This window comes from Falco peregrinus, chromosome 2, assembly GCF_023634155.1.
Source record: "Falco peregrinus isolate bFalPer1 chromosome 2, bFalPer1.pri, whole genome shotgun sequence".
Taxonomy (NCBI): Eukaryota; Metazoa; Chordata; class Aves; order Falconiformes; family Falconidae; genus Falco; species Falco peregrinus.
The window spans coordinates 123,919,395-123,939,458 of NC_073722.1; the positions used below are offsets into that span (position 1 = coordinate 123,919,395).

Below are 20,064 nucleotides of genomic sequence, written 5' to 3' on the forward strand. Positions count from 1 at the left end.
TTTCCAGTTCTTTTCTCTTGGCCAGGCTACCTGTAAGCATGTTCATCAAGCATTAGCAGTAGCTAACAACTCGTCAGTCGATCAGAGAGTTGAAATATTTAAGGCAATAGCTTAGAACTTGCTTTCTCCTTTCACCAAATATTGTCTGAATTGGAATTGCACAAAACACCAAGATTTGCACTGGCGCTGTTACAAAGGCCACTTTTCTGCGCTCTTACATGTCTATAAATAAGGAAGAGAGGGTTAAACAGCTTCTGTTTTTCATTAAAAGGAAAAATCTTGTGTTTTGATTCTATAACAACAACAAACAAATGAATGAGACATGAAAAAACATTTTGTTGTGCTTTTAATTAAAAATAAAAAGCTGTTTCTCGTTATGGCTTGTTGGGTGGTATCTTAGTGCTCCATGTTTGTCTTTTTTTTCAGTGCAAAGTCCTTACAGCTCTTGAGTCTGTAAGTGACTGACAGATCCATGAAGCTTAACTCTTTGTTACAATAACCCTGTGGTGATCGCACAGACTTAACCTTTTTTTATTCTAATTATCCAGAAAGACAAACTATCCTATAAATAAGGGGGGAAGATAGACTGGCAGGACGCTGGGAGCAAGCCCTGAGCTGTCGAGAGGCGAGCATGGCACTGCGCTTGAAGATGAGCTGTTGTTTTTGCAGAGCTTTTTCATGCCAATACTTCATGTTCCTGTATGAACAGGTGTTTACTCCTGTTTACTTGTTCAGTCCTCTTTACAGGGGAAGTAGATACAATCACGTAGTACCTGTGGTGCTCCATCAGTGGTGCAGTAAGGCAGCGTTCTCTGAATGATGAATTCCAATGTCAAAAGTGCCTGGGAGCTGTTCCCACTTGGGCTAACCTAAATGGTTTTAGCTTTTCCATAAAGGTTGTCCTGTCTCTCCGAAGCATGGTTTGCTAGGACAACAGTCCATGTGTTCAGCAATGCTGCACTTCGCGTCTCAGAACTGTTATCAGCTTTCTTCATCTCAAAATGCTGGATGTTTCCTTCAGAAATTAGGTGGCCACCTTCTTAAGACGTATGTAATTGTATTCATGGGAAGTGGCAAACTAGCATTAAATAAAATGATGCATAATATGTATTTATTTTATATATATTATACAACTAAATATTTATATGTGTGTATATATATATATTTATATTTTATATATATATATATTTATGCGGTTTTGCTATATAGTCCCAAGGCAATTAAAGCAGGCTGGGAAGGTTCCTAGGACAGTGGGATGTGTCCAAACCTTTTCCTTGCAAAGCAGTGCTGACGTTTCCTACATCTGGGTACTATGTAATTCCAGGAGCTGGCCTCCTGTCACCTAATCCCATTTAACTGATGTTCCTGTATCACATACTCTTGTAGTGTATCGCTTGGCTGTCTCTGACACGTGCCTGGATCTAATGGAAGACAAGATTTCTGATAGAACGATCTTTCATTCTACTAAAAATGTTTCTCTTTCTTGAGTCATATGGCTTTGTGCAGTTGTCAGTCATAGTTAAAAAAATCTAAATCTAAATACAACAGACTTTACGTCCTGTGAATGTGTAATTGAAAATGACGCATAGCACTGAGGGCTTGAGCATGTGCCTTAATGTATCCAGGAATTTCGGCATGTGCAACAAATTTTGCTGAATTGGGGCTTGTATAAAAATTAATGGTAGTGATCTTCTTGCTTTATTACCAAGATTTCTTTAGAATACCTCCTTTCATTTCAAATTCCTCTTTTAAGGTTGATCACCCCAACTCGGTATACCAAAAAGCTCCAAGAATCTGTCAAGATTGCATGCAAGAATTTTTTCATTAAAAAAAAAAAAAAACAACTGTTCTTTTCATTCCATGTTCTAATGTTTTTAACTGTAGGGGTAGATTGAGTATGATGTAAAATTTCTGACTGGGAGTAATAGAGGGAAAATGTTCCTCATGTTTGCAAGCAACTGAAGTAGCAACACTGTAGATACTGAAACCTCAGGAATAGTCCTCCAGCAGTCAAGTCACAAATAGAGTCTTAAAAGAGAGAGATCTCTGAAGACGGAAAATCAATTATATTCAATCCATGTATATTACTGAGGAAATGAAGGCGAATACCAATGTAGATTTCCAGCCCTTTAATTTCTTTTTTCTCAAATAGATTATAAAAAAGGGAGAGAAGAGTTATCTGAATAAGGATGTTGTAGAAGTATTTGGAATAAAATGGAATGGCTTAGTTTAAGTGGATTTCACTCATGTTCAAATGAAAACAGGAGTGATAATTGTAAAAGAGCTGTGATTCAAAAGTATTCAGCCCGTTTTCATTGGTAATGTGTATTATTCTGACTCGCTTGGTTTTTTAAGGCTGCTAGATATTTACCCCGTTCAGCTTAACTTACTGTTTCCATGCCAACTAAATATATTTGTTCTCAGATGAATGCCGTGATGCATCGTTCTGCAATTTTAGTTGCTGTGTAGCACAGAGAACTTCTAACACTTGCCACCCCTTCTGCTTGATGGGAACAGGGCTGCTGCCTGCGGAGCTGCGAGCAAAGGACCTGGGTCCAGGGTAGGGGTCCCGGGTGGTTCTTAACATAGGGATGGCTGGAAGATTTGAGGCACGTTGTCCCTTTAGCTTAGGGGGTTTGGTCCGTATTTCTTTTCAGATTCCTTTTGAAAGGTATCACGGAGTTTTAAATGCAATCGGATAAATTCACAGCAAGTCTCTGCCCTCACCTCCCTCGTCCTGCCCTGCTGTATGTGCTCAGGAGAAATCACGTGGAGGCAGTGGAGCTGCCTCCATCTGGAGGTGGGTGGACCACTGCAGGTGGTTTGGTGCGAGCCCCGGCGCTCCCCGTGGCAGGGCTGCTAGCCCAGGCACCTCAGCTGACTGCAGAAGCTGCTGGGGCCCCTGCCTTGAATTCCCACACGTTCTCAAAGGGTTGTCTTTCTCAGAACATGGTAGAGTCATCTAAAATCAGTCTAATAAGCTCTACCTTCTGCATTGAAAAATAAAAGGTAGCTCCGTGGCCAGCTGACGATTTAGGCAGCGTGTGCTTTGCAGAGCCGACGAGCACTTTGGAAACTGAGAAACAAACAGCACGCACTGGAGGCAGTGATGAAATTCTGCCATTTGCTCTGGTTGCTTCAACCCACGTCACTGAAACACTTCCAGAATTTTCCTCCAGAGACCCATTTCTGCTCCCACAGAAATGGCAAGCTTCGTCCAGATTGGAACGATCTGAACCGCAGGAGGGATTCGGGGAGCAGGCGATGGAGCCGGGCTCAGCAGCCTCTGTGGCCACGCAGAAGAGAGTGAGGGGCTGAAAGAAGTTTCCACTGTGACTTTCAAGAGCAGCGACACTAGATATCGTCACGTTAAAGGAGTTCCTGCCATTTCTGTACGCGGCCAGCACGGAGCAGGAGGGGTTGTATTTGGAGAGCGAGTGTTCTGCAGCTCGGCGTGGCCGAGGAGGGTCCTTCTGCCCACCCTGTGCTCTGCCAGCGCCCCGTGCCCTGGGGTCAGGAGGGTTCTGTGTCCTTCAGCTGTTTTCCTCCCATAAAACATTCCCTGTTTGTCTGTATATTGTGAAAAACGTAGGGGACAAACAGGCAGAGAGGGGTCGCTCCCCGCAGGCTGCCACCTGCAAAGCTGCCGGCACAGTGTCTGCAGGCAGCACCACGGAAGATTTCTTTCCTCACTAATTACGGTAAACAAGTCTGAAGTTTAAAACGTTTTTATTGATGTTGGAGAGCCACATCCAAGCAGTGGAGGATCTGGTGTGAGCGGGAGCGCGCTGGCCAGGCTGTTCGGCATGCGCAGACCAGAACATCCATTTCTTAGTTGCTCGTTTTTCAGACGCCCCGATGGAGGCTGATGGGGAAGAATCGGACTGATTCCCACTATATCCCTGTAAGGGATCTTTCATGGATACGGGTGCCCCTACAGGTGTGTGGCCATGTTGGCTTAGGTACCGTAAGATGAGTACTGACATGATTTGGAGCCCAATTCTACCACTTCTACGTTAGCTCGTGTCTACCAGACATGCAGTTCCATTGCTATATTAATTGATCACTTTGATACAAAAGCACCCCCCAATTTTTAATGAAGACTGAGATTGCTAGAACAAGTCATGCTTTTGCATTTGACTTATTTTACATTTTGTATAGCATTTTCTTGGGAGGCCTGCCATGAAAGGAATGCAGAATTAAACTGAATATGGTAAATGATACTGTATAGCACGGAGTTTCAGATTAGCAGGAGATAGAAGCTGAGATTCAAGCACAGAAAAACAGATTTGCAGGTGGGATTTGAAAGGAGCTGGAAATCAATGGAGTTGAAAGTTCCTAGGAGCTCCATATGGCAGGAACTGCGGGAGAGAAGGCTCTCACCAACTGTGCAACTGTCAAAGGGAAAAGAGGTAGATGATGATGATGTACGTGTGGAAGTCAACGATCAAGTGTTAGCTGTGGTAATCAGACACAACCGGAAAACACACAAATGTATACCCACTTTATAGAAGGGAATGAATTATTGGAACGAAGTGGCCAGCTGGAGAAAGACTTTAAAACAGAAACAACTACAGAACAAATAGTTAAAAGGAAAAAGAGTGTTTTTTACCAAAAAGGAATAGAAGCATATGCTGGCATGCAGGAATTAGAGAGTGTTTTAAAATGTCAGTTTTCTAGCGCTTCTGTTAAGACAATAGGAGTGACTGAGAAAGAGAACTTTCTTTTAGGAGAGCAGTACATCATTTTAGAGCATCTGTGGTTTGCTTGCATATTACCAATTAAGCGAATTTTGTTCTTTCAGAAGGGTTTAAAGTGGGACTACAAAGGGCAACAATGCTGGTATTTAATGCAGGGAATTAAAAAAAAAAAAAAATGGCAGAAGAGCACAGGCACCTCACCTCCGGTGTGGGCTCAATTAGTGAACTGTCCCATTCATTTTTTTCTAGGTGACGAGGTGCCTGGCCGGGGCTAAAAAGGACTGGAAAAGACCAACTTTGTGCTGATCTTGAATATCATTTAAATTCTAAAGTATTATTTTGTTTGCCATTTAATCAGTGCCCAATGCCCCCCATCAGAAGCCCATGTGGGGTGCGCAGCCGTGGCAGCCTGCGCTGCCCACCCCCACCCATGCCCAAGAGCAGACTTTTACCCCACCCTGATGCTTCCAAAACCTAACGGCGGCTTTTCCAGTTGAGATGCTGATTAGATTTTTCTTCTTGAAAAAGAAGGAAATGGTGATGGCTAAAGTAGTTTCTGATGATTATCTACAAAGGTTTGCTTGTTCGCACAGCCAGTGTGAAGATAGGGAGCCGCATCCTGCACACTGCTGAGTGTTGGCAGCTCTGGCTGTCGTTCGTGGGCGCTCAGCACCTCCGTGCATCAGGCGCTGAAACCTTGACTTGCTGAACCGCCCCAAGATGGAAAGGATTATATGGAAGGTAACACATGCCGGAATGGAAAACTGAAATACATAAATACCTTCCGGTGGTGGTGTCAAAAATGCTTATAGCTTTATTTCAGCCTTAATTATCTTGCTGGCGTATTGGGAATTGGCGGAGCCGGCAATGAGCACCCTGTGTCCCAGCTTTGGCCCCTGGTGCCTGGGCTGGTTCAGGTTTTGTTGCTGCTGCTTAGGGTGGTGACCCGTATCCCCGAGCCCCCGTCGCCCGGCGGAGGGCAGGACCCTCCTGGTGCAGCCTGGCCACTCCGGCCGATGAAAGGACAGCGTTGACAAGAGCTGGAGGAAATAGTGCTCAGGGACAAAGATGGCATCTGTGATGAGTCATGTGGAAGGAGGGGGAAAGAAGTCGGGGATCCTCCAAATCCCAGCTGGAACAATAGCAGAGCCCTGGGGAGGGGGAGGCTGAGAGAACAGCGCGGATTTTCTAGCCACAACATTCCTGGTTGTTGTATGGTGTTGACAGTGAAAGCTTTTATTCCTCTCCAGCTCGCGTAATCCCAAGAATGCTGCTCTTGCCATATGTAGCCCACTGGTGTTTTTTTTTTAAAAAAAAAAAAAAAAAAGCTTTGCCTCCCTTCCCTTCCTCTGCAGCTATGAATTATATAGACTCACATTGCTGAACTACAGAGGATTTTCCAGGTGGGAGATCTTGGTTAAGAAAAAGATATCAAAATACAAGCCACTGTAATAAGTAATAAGGCTTCTTGGATGCAGGTTGGAAAATAAAAAAAAAAAAGAGCAGAAAGCTCAGTGCTCGGCGAGCAGCTCAGCATAACTGGAGGTCCCTGGGGGTTAGTAAAACAACAAGGCAAAAATGTTTTGGACGCTGCGATGGTTTACTAGCTAAAGACAGGAAAACAAGGAGGACGGCTATGCCACCAATTTATGTTTTATTGAAACTGTCAGAACAGAGGAGGTTCTCCAGCAGGATTTTCTCAGTGGAGAAAAACATGGTGTACACTTGACAAAATAACTTGCTCAGCTGATCTTGCTTGGTGACTGTTTTCCACTGAGCCAAATTCATGCGATTTATAGCGTTCATTATTTTTTTCTAAAGAGCTTGAGAACATTTGTATCAAATTGCATTCTGTTTCTCTAAATCTGGAAGAACCGTATTTCAACGTACATTGCACAGTAAGAATAGAAATTCCCACTGCCTCGAATGAGAGAGGATGTGGACTAAAAAGCAGTGGATATCGTTCTTCACTGGAAAGATGGATACATCGTTTGATTCTTCATCTCAAAATGGTTTGAGATGCTTTGAAGCTCCAGTTAAATATTCTCTTACAACGGAAACCTGAGACATCTGAAATTTAAGGAAATTGCAGATTTTGGTAGATGTGGCTCCTCGGCCACAGCCGATGAAGGAGGGGGCCGCAGGGGCTCGTAGTAGCACTTTTGCAGGAGTAGGAGTTTAGGAGCTCTGAGAAGCAAAGGTGGAGTCACTGCAGTTAGGGAGGACACAAGCAAGCAGTGATTATTCATTACTTTGACATTTTTGGGTTGTTTGCTTTTTTGTTGATTGGGTTGGTTTTTTTAATTGGGATGGCATTGCAGTAATTTGTCCCTTGCTTGCCCCTTTGAAAGTGCTTTCAGAAAATTACTTCAGCAATCTTCACATCACCTGAATGAAGTTGACCTGTGCATCATCATCATCATCATCATCATTATCATCATCATCATTATTATTATTATTATTATTATTATTATCCTCATTTAGAAGGATGATACTTTAGTCTGAAATTATTTGCCTAAGGCTGAAGGAGTTATTTTTACCTTTTTTACCCTAACCTGTCTTCAGGTTTATTGCAGCAGATCTTTCACATCTTCCTTCAGAGAAGTGTACTAGAGAATAGATGCATAATCTTTTTAAAGAGATTTCTCTTTTAAATGGCATTATAACATACCATTGTTTAAATAATGCAGGAAAGGATTTGAGAGATGCAGAAAATTACTTTTCTCATCTTATTCCCCCTGAAACGTGGAGAAAATTTGATAATAATTAAAATGATCCTAATTATGCCTTTTGGTCACTATCCTAGTATTTCCTGGCACACATGGAATTATTACCCTTCTTAACTATTATAAACAGGCAGAAATTAAGATACTAAAAAAACCCACAACACCTTCATTGAGTGAACTGCCTTTTGATTCTTATCTGACATAAACAAAATGTTAACTTCATGCCCCTCAAGGCAAGATTTATTATTTTTAAAGGAACTTGAACAAGTTATTCTGTGGTCCCTTCATTTGCTTTGGCAATGTCTACTTCAGAGTTTCTTTTGCATTTTCTGTATGTTCCTCTGGTACAAATAAAGTCATCTACAGTTGGGAGATGTGGAGATGATTGCATTTGGGGGCAGGGTGTGTGTGTGTAATTTTTTAATTTTTTTATGAGGTGGAGATTTTGCACAAGGGCCAGTATATTCAGGATCATAAACTTGGCATCACAGACCTCCTGGAAGTAAGAAGGGGGGAGCTGGCTGTTGGGAACCTGGAGAAGTCATGGCGTGGTTGTGGCTGTATAGCAAAGCACAGAAGGAAGCAGAAGTTCTTCTGCTTTGCTGGCTGTTCTTAGCGCACAGACTACAATGCTTCTGGTCATCTTGAAGATACCGTATTTCTCCTGGATTTTTATTTTAAACAGGCAGGAGAGTGACTAGGGTGCAGCTGGGTGCCAATGGGACCTGTCCCTGGTGGGTCCTGTGCTCCCCCCCAGCCCCACAAACATCCTTCTGAAGCCTTTAGAAACAATAAGTAGCTGCAAAACTGAACTGTGCCACCTGAAGAATCCTTGAAGTAGTAAAATAGAAACTCATCTGACGTTACTGAAAAGTGTTGGGCCAGGCCTGACGGCTTGGTTTGGGAAGCTCAGATTTGGAGGTTTATCTTCTGGGCATCAAACTCAGCTTTTATCTCTTCTGAGAATGGTTAATGCCCAGCTATGACCAGATCTCGTTGTAGTCTGTGAAATTACCAATTCCCTGCATTTTGCATCACTTTGTGTAATTGTGTGGATATTTATCTCTCTCATGACTAAGCATGCGTGAGCTATGTGTGGCAACTTCAGCTTTCAGTTGTTTCTGCTGACACCAAAGATGATTGATGGTAAAACTTTCAACCTCATATGTTAGCCACCAACCTGAATAAACAAAGACCAGTGTGGCAGCTTAATATTAAAAGCTATAAAACCTTCCTGGGGGTTCATGGATTAAATCAACTCACCAAAATGAATTTTTAGAAAAAGCTTTCTCAGGACTGAAGAAAAACGAACACAACAGTAAATGAAATAGAGCTATCCACATCCAACGGACTAAAGCCCTCCTGAGGGCTGAAGTATTGCAATTTTAAACATCTCTCAAGAGTGCAAGAGGAGACACAGTATTTGTGGATCCTAGGGAGGCAGCTTAAGGCTGTAAAAGCCTTTAAGGTACAGACGCACACGCAAAACATTCCTGCAGACATAGCTTCCATTGGTCAGAAATAAGTGTTAAAAAAAAAAACCAACCTTTCCCCCATTACAATTAATATGCCTTAGCCCACTGTATGTTATTTTTCATTTCTAAGAAGTGATTTTGATTTTTGCCATCCACTATTTTACTCTCTTGGGTCAATAAACCTTGATAGTCACTTCAGCCAAAAATACCAGCATGTTTTTTATCGTGATGTGACAGGAAACAGCTGGGATCTTATTTTTATCTTATTATGATGCAATTGTTAGCGAGCGCAGTTGAAAGTAACACGTTTTGTCTTAGCAAACAAACCAATTGCAGTTCTAACCCAAAAAACAGCTTTCACTGACAAAAAAAAGTGCGAGTCTTCTCTCTGAAATAGAGTAAGAAATCAGCCCCGAGCAATACTTCAGCTACCAGGGCTTGTTTCTCATTTTCTTTCTCCATTTTCAGCTGACCCAGTAATAGCTACCCAGACTTTAAAGCACAGTACGTATTTCTTCCTGACTTTCCAAGAAACACCTTTGTCAGAAGGGAACCATCCCCTTGCTGCTTTGCAGAGTTAACAGCAGACCTTAACAGCGGTGTGAAAGTAGGTATTTAGAGGACACGTGCAGATTAAACTATTAAAACCAGTGACCTGGTTGAAAGCAAACTGTCGCACAATTAGATCATTATTTTACTCACAGAGCTGTATTACAATTTGTGTTGCAGCTACTTAAGACGAAACTTTCTTGACTTTCCTCTAGAAAAAATGGTACTAAGGGGCTCTCGCTGTGTGCCTGGCACTGGAGGAAGCTGGTGTGAGTCCTGGGGGCTCGGGGGGCACGGCTAGATCACGGTGTGGTGAGTTATATCGGAGTCTGGGCTCAGCTCCCGAAATCGGCATCGCCTGGAAGCACGGAGCCTGGGTGCGAGTCAGGCCCCTGCCGTGGGGTTTCTGGGCTGGCTGGGTCACCCCAACGTGTTGGCAAGGCGATCGTCCAGACCCTCTCACTCGTGAAACAGATCTTATTCTTCAAAAGTTAGGAAATAAAAGCCTTTTGCTGTCCTAGCTGCCTGTTTCTGCTCCCGTCTCACCAAGAACAAATGTGTTGTGTTGAATTAACTGAAATATATGCTGCTGCTCTATCAAGGTCCCCACCCAAACTGGCTGTTGGCTCAGAAAATATTTATCCTGGCAAAGCACCTATGCATAACTTTGAAAGCCTTTATAGAAATAGTAGCATAAATTTATTGGAGTAACTTTCAGAAACATAAATTCATGGCTTATATACAAGCAGAGTTCAAACAAGGTTTCCTGTCTCACCATTTATTTTTTTCCTTCAGATTTGCATAGTGGCATCACTTGCAGTTCACAGGGAAAGCCTCTAATTGCTTTTTTGCATAGAGATCTGGAGATTTCTTCTGCATGGCGGAATGACTCAGAGAGAGATTTTTTTCCCCTAAAGTTTCATCAGATGGTTTTAATCCTTTTGTATTGATAATTATATTATGCCTAATGCATATTTTGGCACGGCTTGCTTTTACGGTGAGATGGTAATTGGCACATCTTGCAGTGAACTCTGTTGGGTTCTCACGTGTGTACGCGTGTGCGTGCCGGGAGCTGGAAGATGAAACTCGTGGCTTCTTCAGATGTGAGGCTGAGGTTTTGATTTGTGGTCGCAACAGTAGGTTGAAGCAATTTGGTAACTAAAACAAAATTAGCACAAAATGTCGTTGGGGTGTAAATCATTGGGGAAAAAGATTCAATTTGAAAGTTTTAAGATATTTTATAAGTTAATCTGATCTTGAATCCCTTTCATCCTTTATTTACATATTCAGCTGCTAATCCAGAAAAGCACCTAAGTACTTGCTTAGTTTGAATTAAGCGGTTAATTCTATCGGAGGTTAAGTACAGGTGGGAGGCCCTGATTCAGCCAAGCAATAATGTGTGCGAGCAGTCCTGTGCGGCTCAATGGATGGAGCTGAACCAGGCTCTCCCTGCTTTCCCTGGGTCAAAATTCGGCAAATACAGCCACGCCGGGCAGAAGCACAGTCCTTCCAGCTGGTCTGTCTTCATATCACACGGCTTTGGAACTGTACTGTTTACTCAGCATCTGTTGGGTAAGGTTACGGACCAAACCGTCCTCCTCTAGGTGGGATGGTGTTGGTGTGAACATCTGACCTGGTAACACGCCTGAGGTGCTCAGACCTGGGGGCTGGAAGTCCCATAGCCTCAGTGAAGTTGAGGAAGACACAAAGTCCGATGAAAAATAGTTGCATGATGAATTTTGAAAAGTCAAAAAAAGTTAAAAGCACCTAGAAGTTGAGAAATTTACCAGACAAAACCTTGGGAAACAGTAATTCACCTTGTCTAAGGGAGTAAGGGGCTGATATTGCTCTGCTGACCTGGTTCAGGTCCCACCAAAGACACAACAGAACTTCTGACTATGCAAAGTGTATGTCTGTATAAATGCTCTATTGAGATGGATTTAGGAATGATTATTGCTTCTTCAGACCATGTTCCAGCAAATGCCTTACTGTTTCCTTTTCATTATTTTTCCCCTCCTCTCCATATATTCTTTGTTCTTACGTTTTCTTTCTCCTTTCTTCCTCTTTTTTACCTCTTTTTGAGGTTTACAGGTCTTTGCTGATCTTCTCTCTCCATCCCTTTCCTTGATATCACGATTCCGGTTTACTTGGACTCCAATTTAGGCAAAAGAAGCAAAACAGTTACTCTCTGGCTTCCAAGAGTAGCCACCTGAATATAAACTTATTTTTGTTCTGTTACAGATGACCCACATACGACAAGAATATGAAACCACACTCAAAGGACTGATGCCAGCATCTTTGAGACAGGAACTTGAAGACACCATTGCATCTTTAAAATCTCAGGTAAATTCTTATTCATCTCTGACTTTTTAGACTGGGTGAAAAACATCTCTTCTAGACAAGAAATATGACTGTCTACAATGTGGCCAAAAATGCTGAGTAAGTCTCAACACCAAATTATGGCAGCACGCAGGTGCTTCTCACTCAGTCATCTTCCACAAGGCTTCTCTCCTCCAGTTTCCTCACCTTGAGAACTACCATATTGTACCTTTGGATCCCAGATTTTGCTTCAGTTGGCAGCCGAAAGTAGAAATTACGCTGTGTTCAGTATTAGGGTTTTTTTCTCAACCTTTCAAATATAGCACACAGTTCTCTCTCATCTTCCTTACCTTGTTTCTCCTAAAGGAATTGTTTAAAGGTTGCATGTGAAGGGTGCAGAAGAGAATTAGAAATAATTTTGTTTTCAATCCAGCCTGTGTACAGCAAATGGGAGATTTCTTTTAAGATATTAGTCCAAATGATAATTGTGTTATTTCTGGTTTCCTATATAAAGAGGCTCTAACAGACTTTTGTAATGCTTTGTCTTTAATATTGCAAAACACTAGCTCATCTAGAGTCACATAGAATCAATATTGTTTATATGAAATAGACTATTAAATTCGCCAATGGAAATATCAAAATGCCATTGTAAATCGGGAACTACTAATGAATTGGGCATGTTTCTCATACACGGCTCCTGCAGAAGTTATTTCGGGCTTTCCTATTCAGTATATTCGAGGTGGAAAGAAACAAAACGTCATCGTTGCCTGAACTCACAGGAGGAAGGGTAAATAGCAGTGAAGGGGGGTGATCATAGATGTGGGATAATGGCAATCCGAAGAAAACGGTGTCAGTGCTCACATGTGGCCCAGTGCAGGATTGTGCCTTTAAACGTGTTGGGGAGGACTGGGATCTGCCCGGGCTGAAGGGAAGAAAGGAAAGGCAGGGCGATGCTGGTGACTGTGAGCTCTGGGGAGAGCAGGAGCCCTGGGGACACGGTGGACAAGTTTAGGCTTGAGACCAGCACACGCCTTACACCAATTCTCAGGGCTGTTTTCCAAGAAATGATGGATCTACAAACTCTCCGTTTCTTTTTCTCATGCCATCTCTCTCTATGGAAGGTGGCTGGTAATGTAATGGAGCTGGGATTTTCTCCCCCTTTCTTTTTCTCTCTTTACAATGCATTAAGTTTATTCCATCACATCTTTTGCTACGCATGAGGCAATTCTCCAGGCAAAATGCACCTTTAATAGAAGTAGGAAATTTTCATTGGGGAAACTTTCCTATTCCCATGTGCTGGTAGCGACACAGCTTCAACACTGCAGTTGTAAACACTTTTCATACGTATCAAGGGGTACCTAATGGAAGTGATGGTCTTTCTCATTTAAATAGTTGTGGGAAATAAAGAGTTAAGGATCTACTGGAGAAATCTACTTCCAGTTGATAGTAAAAAGCTGTTTTTAAAGCATCATTGCCTATTAGCACTGTCTGGTAGGAAGCGTTACTCTGGAGCTAATATAAGAATACCACACCTTTTAATGAGTTAAAAAAAAAAGTAGACTCTGATATCCACCTGCAGGGCTTCTGTAAGCAGCAGCAGCATTTCAAAAGAGTAAAAGTAACTACAGACATTAAAACCTGGGTGCTATCCCAGAAATACATAGCTGCTGGCTGTATTTCCAGCGGTACACTGTCATCGCAGACCACTCAGTAAGTAGGACTCTTCTGAAGCACAGGTGTCCTGGTTTTTGAAAATTTTTGACATTCCTGTTTGAAAACATCAGACAAGAAGGGCAGTGGAATCTCTGCACCTGTCAGGAATTATTTATTGTCAAAGGAGGATGGAGAGGATAGGCTGGGTAAAAGCACCAAGCAGTGATAAAAATAAACAACAACAAAAAAAGAGAAAATACTTGAGGCTTGGGCAAAGTTTTCTAAAAACCTTGCTCAATATAAAGTACGCTGTCCAATTGTCTGCTCTTGGTGAGTCATCCTGAAGTGGCCACAGTGTATTAATAAACATTAATTTTCATACAGTTGAAGAACAGGTGAGTGCCTTCATCACAAGAGCACAAGCGCAGGGATCAGAGCAGAGGCATCATGTCAGAGCTCAGAGTAGGGTTGGAGCTCCCAAACCCTCGTGTAAACCATTCGATACCACCAGCTGAGTTTAAAAACTGGTTTGACTCTGTTCCTAAAGGAGCCAACAGTGTGCATCTGGAGCGGGGCCAGGGAGGCCATGCTAACCATCGTCTGTCAAGTATTAGTGCTGGTATGGAGCTGAAGTGTTACTGCATTTTATTTAGGCAGGATAGAGCAGAAAAAAGAAAGAGCTCCTTTCCTTTATGAAAGGAGCACAAATTTATTAATAAGAATTTTGTACACCGTTTTCACGTGGGATATATTTTACAGGTAAATATGCTGCACAAAAGAGTCGCTGTCCTTCAGGAAGAGCTGAATGCCTGCCACGCCAGAAGGTACGTGATTATCTTTGATCAATTTGTACCATTTCACACCTGTGGATCCCAGTTATTGAAGTTTTACGGCTTAATTAAAACACTCAAATATGGTTGCAGTTTTAAAAGATCCTTATTTTCAGTAAACAAGCGTCTGAGAATTTTCCCAGTGCTTAGTCAGTACTATTAGAGCAAGATTAGAGAACTTGCAGGTGCATTGCAAGTCTGGGCTTTGCCTGGATATTCATGATGAGACAGTGGCTCAGTGCACAGCTGCAGCTCTGCGGTGATGCCACCTCCTTTTAAGATAGAAAACAATGATGCAATGTGTAATATTACAGATCACATCTTCAAAGTACCGGATCTTCATGAGCCTGAGCTTTTTTTTCAGACGCTTACACCCTCCAATATAAATTATGGCAAGTGGCGCAGCAATAAAAAGCCTTGCTGTGCCTTTAGAGTAAGTGACTCACATGGAGAGGTGAGTAAAAGGAAACTTCCTAGGAAAGCCACTCCATCTTTTTTATATTTATAGACTTTGACGGTACTTTCATATCTCACATGAGGCTTTCTGCAAGTAAGAATGAGTGCTCGTAAAAGTAGTGTACAAATTTGTAAGATATTTAAACGTTTGTAAAGATGTTAGCAGTGTGAAAGTTGTCTGAAAATAGTAATCCTAAACTATTTGTTAATGAGAATTAGCTGAAGCTAATTGGGAACTGAAAATGTCATAGATTCTTGGTAATATGTCCAGCGTGGGTAACTTTGTTAGATAAATATAAAGGTGTAAGGCAGCCTGTAGACTGTCTGCAGCCGCAGCAGCAGCAGCGGCAGCATTACCAAAGGCTGCATTTTGGCTCAAGCTTTTTCTGAACTGGTGTCTTCACAGTCAGGGAAACAGCTGTTTCCAAAGATGAAGAATCACCGGCCTTTAGGTCAGGCCAGGCCACAAGGGACTGAAACACCGGGGCTGGAAGGAGCCCCAGCCACGTCCTGACGGAGAGGAGGGGCAGGGACGGATCCGGCACAGCATGTAGCAGCTCCTCTCCCAGTGGGGCTTGTGGACTTGGAGAAACTTCTGTGCTGCTTCTGCTCGGGGGAATTATCTTCCTTTTTTTCCAAGAGCACATTCACACTGTATTTTGTGTTACCGTTTACCTGGCCCTCATTCACTGAAATACTGCTTTTTCTGCTTTAACGTACACGGATGCTGGCACGAGGCAGCTCCCTGGTGGCACGGTCCCCGGCGCAGCAGCAGGCACAGCCGTCTCCAGACCCGCTGCCGACTGGACCCAACCCCCATTTCAACCTGTTGTGGTTTTATAGTAAGAATAACAAGATGCAGCTAATGAGAATGTCTTCATTTGCAGGTGGCTGCCGGAGCTGTCGGACTCGTGCGATTGCCAAACGGACTGCTTTGAATAGGTTTGAAGATTTGGCTCTTGTAAATTAAAATGCAAAGATCAGTGGCTCTTTTGTTAGCACATGAAGTGTAATGAAGTTCATGAAAACACATTCATTGCTTGTGCCAGCGTGTTTTTAGTTGTATCTTCCATGATTTTTTTTATCATTCTCTTACTACAGACTTAACGCTTTCAATATACTGTGTGTTTGACGCCGTGCTGAGCTTGCTTACCGAGCGAGTAGTTTCCTCTACTAATATTTTTATTATTACTTCCCAGTACCATTCTTTTCACTTTTATACATGAAGGAAACTCAGTTTTCTATTATTATTGTCCGAGATATTTTAACATATTTTGACATTGTTTTGTGTCCATGTGTTTACATAATATTAAAATATTATTATTTTGTACTATTCTGTTTTGACATTATTGTCCTGCTGGGGCATCTCACTCACCTAAGTAGCCACAGTGCATAGGAGAGGTTTTTATGGTTTTGTTAACCGGGAAAATATTTTTGTGCTGTGTTTCAAGGAAAAGTCTCGGAGGAGAATGAAAACACCGTGATGACAAATGCAGCCACGGCTGCCCGTTGTATCTGGCGCTGGGGTTGCGTACGCCGGTCACAGGGCAGTCTGCTGTCAGTTACTGATAACACAGTTGTGGGGCGTTATTGAAGAAGAGTCATAACCGATACGGCCTTGATATAATGGATGTGTGCAGGCTCTCTTGGATGACCCTGGTAAATCTAAGCAGATTCCCGAGAGTTTGCAGGGATGGGGTTTGAGCAGCAGTGGGAAGCTGAAGGACCCAGACAAGGAGTCATCCTCGTAGCTGGCTCTGCCTCCCAGGCACAGGAAGGCTTCCTTGTCTCCTGGCCACCCGTGAGCCGGGGTGTACATTAGTACATTTGTCACCTGTACGTTTAGATACGCTGAATACAAGAATAGCTGGTTTTTTTCCTAGGCACCATCCTGCCAGCAGCGTTCCTGTCAAGGCACAGTTAATGGTCGGAGTGCTTGAGAGGGGGCCAGAAATTCCTGTCTTCTGGGTCCAGCTGTGGTACTGGCAGCAGCAGTGAGACCCTCCGCATCACTGCTGCCGTGATGGCCACCTCTCCTCCCTCACCCCGGTGGCACTGGCGCTCAGGCACCGCAGTCCGGGCAGGATTTGGAGGGTCCTGACCGCTTGGGTGCCCAAATCCCAGCTGGCCAGCTGTGCTTATCTCTGCCTGGCACAGAGATCCCTGGAGATCCGGGAGCAGAGGCTCTGGCAGGCTGGGCTCCAGAGATCCATGGAGATCCAGGAGCGGAGGCTCCGGCAGGCTGGGCTCCAGCCGCCCCCATCCCGGCAGCCCTGGCAGGGAGCTCCTTGCCAAAAACCCGCTCCAGCTTTGCTGGGTGCTTTGCTGATCGTCAGCCTGGTGGGAGCCTGGGCAGGTTTTCCAGCTTCCTTGAATCAACAAGTGATTCTTCTAATTACAGATAAGGGGTTGTCAAGGTTCTGATAAGCCAGGAGGTGCTGCGGCAGGTGCCACAAAGCCTCGCCGGGGGCAACGGTGAGTTTTAGTAGGAGGAATTTGTTAGGATGCGTTTAGTTAATTGTGAGCAGTAAAATGAAATGTCTTTACTCCAGGAGGTGCAGGGCAGGGATGGTTGGGCTGGTCGGGAGAAGCCCCGGGAGCTCACAGAGCTGCGGGCTGTGTGCGCTGGGATTTACCCACTGGAAGCTGCTCTGTGTCCGACATGGCAATGGGGGAATCTCTTCTTGTGCGTGAAGGGAACGAGCCATTTCTGATCTTGCCGTTCTGCTTGAGGTTTTGCATGCTGCCCACCTGGCTGTAGTGCCTTCGGAAGCGGTAAGGGGGCTACATCCGTAAAGAAACATGGAGCCTCTTCTGGCTGGTTGAATTCAGGCCTGAATGTCCTTATTTTTGATGGGATCGGGTTGCTGATGTCAGTGATGATCAAAAAGCAGCTTGAAAGAAGTAGATCTTGGTCAAGCAGGGAGTTGTAAAACTCTGAGAAACTCTCTCCAACATCAAATACAGTGCAAGGGCTGTTTTGAAGGCACTTATAAACCTGATCAGAAATTAAATCCAGGCTTGGTTGGAGTTCTCTTGTAGTTAACATTTCTTTGATCATTTTTTTGACAAGAGATAGAGTCCAAACTGCAGGATTAGAAATACTTTTGTACCTATTACTCGCTCTCTGCCTCTCCTTCCACCCGCTAGGTGAGGAATTGCCAGCGGCCAGTAGTTGGCTTCATCATCCATAAAACAAGCTCTGGCGAAACTGGCTCAAGTAGGTTTACACCTTCACTTGTACTTTTTATTTATTTATTTCACTGATTTCACTCCTTGAAAGAAGGTTGTTTCTATAAAACCCCACCAGAAACAGGCACCATAACATTTCTCGCCTGTATCAAGGGAGGTGACCCTTATCAAGGTGGCACTTTATTTTGGTGCCACTCACCGTTCTTGTGTTACACGTAACAAATATGCTCATTTCTGGCGCAGCTGGAAGGGATACAACCTCTCTCCTCTCCCAGCCCTCTGCTTTCCTCTGCAACAGTGCTTGGATTGTGCCGGGGACAGCAGACACTCCTGCTGCTCGCCCAAATCTCTGCTGACTGTGGTTGCAAACGGAGAAATGATTGTGCTGCACAGAAGATTTTGTTGTGACAAGAAGAAAATATTTGCAATCACTAGAATGTCTTACAGTAGTTTATTGCATTTTCTGAAAAAAACATGCACAGCTTTGATTCTAGTGACCAGCAGTCTTGATAGAGTGTATATGGGATCTGATTTTTTTTTTTATTTTCTTAATATGCTGCGAGTCCTCCCCAAATCGCAAAATATACCGGAGGCACCACACCACTAAATTATACTTGGTCGCATTCTGAGCGTACAAAGGAAAAGTAAAACGTCAGATATTATATGAAAAAGTTTCAGAACACCAAGTCATTTTAATTCAGACTTTTATTTTTTTCAAGGAACTATCTTTTCTAAGCTTTGATATTTTGTTCAGAAAGGTCATTTCTTTTAAGCCTTTGTCATTAAAGAAGACTTGTTCTTTAAAGTGCGCTATCAAAGGGTGCAGAAATTGCAAGTTACTGAAACTAAAATGCATGATCAGTTTTAAGTCTGCCAGCTAAAGCCCACTTAAAATTAGATGTGCTGTGGTACTGGTGGCTTCTTTGATAAAGCCAGTGGAAGACATGCAGTTGGTCAATTCAAAAAAAAAAAAAGAAGATAATGAAATAAAACTTTTCCTCCCTAAATCAGAAATCATTTTTTCTGAAAAAGCATGGAAAGAACTGAATAAGGATCTGATCCTACGAAAATGTGTCTTGTGTGAGAGAAAGAGAGTGCGCTGCGTTTGGGAGCCATTTGTAACACTTTTACGTGGCAATTATGCAGCTCTTTCGTGTTATCTGGCATTTGTAGTAATGCAAATAAGTCAAGCCCCTGGACAATATATCATAAATCATTTATTTACTGTTGGCTACGACAAGATGATATCTCCTTCACCGACAGACAGACATGGCAGCAGAAAAGGGTGAAGCCCTCGTGCCGTGCCCTCGCCTCGCAGTGCCCGACCCTGCTCCCTGCTGATGCAGCTTTGTCCCCTGAAGCTGAGCGGTGCTGTGCTGGCTTCAAGGCGTCCTCAGGAGAAGAGATGTTTTCTTTCCTGAATGGTTCTTCTAACGCTGTTGCTAGCAACAGGGAACTTGAAGTCTTGTTTTAACCCAGATATGTCCAATATTCCAAGTAGTCTTCTCAGAAGAGCCTTGGGAAGCTGGGCTGCAGCTTAGCTCCACACAAGGAGGGTGTAGAGCTGCAGCCTCCTTTGAGCAGCTCTTAAAGAATTTTGTCTGCAGAGTTGGGTCCCAAGAGCCTGTTCCATTTCGCGTGCTCCATAAACATATAGCTTAGAGGAAACAGAGATTTGCTTTATATATGTCAGCACAAGTATCAGGCTTAGTCTCTGTACTTAGGACTGAAAACAAGGAAATGCGTGTTTGTGGAACAAGCAAAGTAATACCTTTGTCTCAGCTGAGCAGTTAAGTTACAACATAATGCATCCAGCTTCATGACATCTATTCACCAGATTTATCCTTTAGGAATCTTGTTGTTCTCCCATTTGAAACCCGGTATCAGTGCTTAGTAACAGATGGTGGATCTGGCCATCATTTCAGGACAAGGCTGTGGGTCCTAATTCTGCCATTGTTCTTATTCAAGCCAAACTAATGCTGAAGTTGACTTTGTCCAGCTTTGCCCAAAGAAGGGCTTCAAGGGACTTATTAAAATTCTAGGAAACCCGTAAGAAACCTCTTGGTCAAAGTGATCCTGAGCTGAAATCAAGGACTCTGTAATACTGCCCTTGTCTCCTCCCCGATGACCAGGGCAGTAGCGCCTGGAGGGTGCAGGACATGTT

General features: G+C 43.3%; 1 protein-coding gene across 3 annotated transcripts in view; it reads left to right on the forward strand.

Moving 5' to 3' along the window:
• CEP112 (centrosomal protein 112) overlaps positions 1-16,041 on the forward strand; it is a 171,813-nt gene extending 155,772 nt beyond the window's left edge. For all 3 annotated transcript variants that reach the window (XM_055794990.1, XM_027786856.2, XM_027786857.2), the window contains 3 exons: positions 11,692-11,793; positions 14,182-14,246; positions 15,596-16,041. In XM_055794990.1, the coding sequence (XP_055650965.1) occupies positions 11,692-11,793; positions 14,182-14,246; positions 15,596-15,650 (222 nt within the window). In that variant the 3' untranslated portion in view covers positions 15,651-16,041. The remainder of the gene's footprint in view (positions 1-11,691; positions 11,794-14,181; positions 14,247-15,595) is intronic.
• Positions 16,042-20,064: the final 4,023 nt, after the last annotated feature.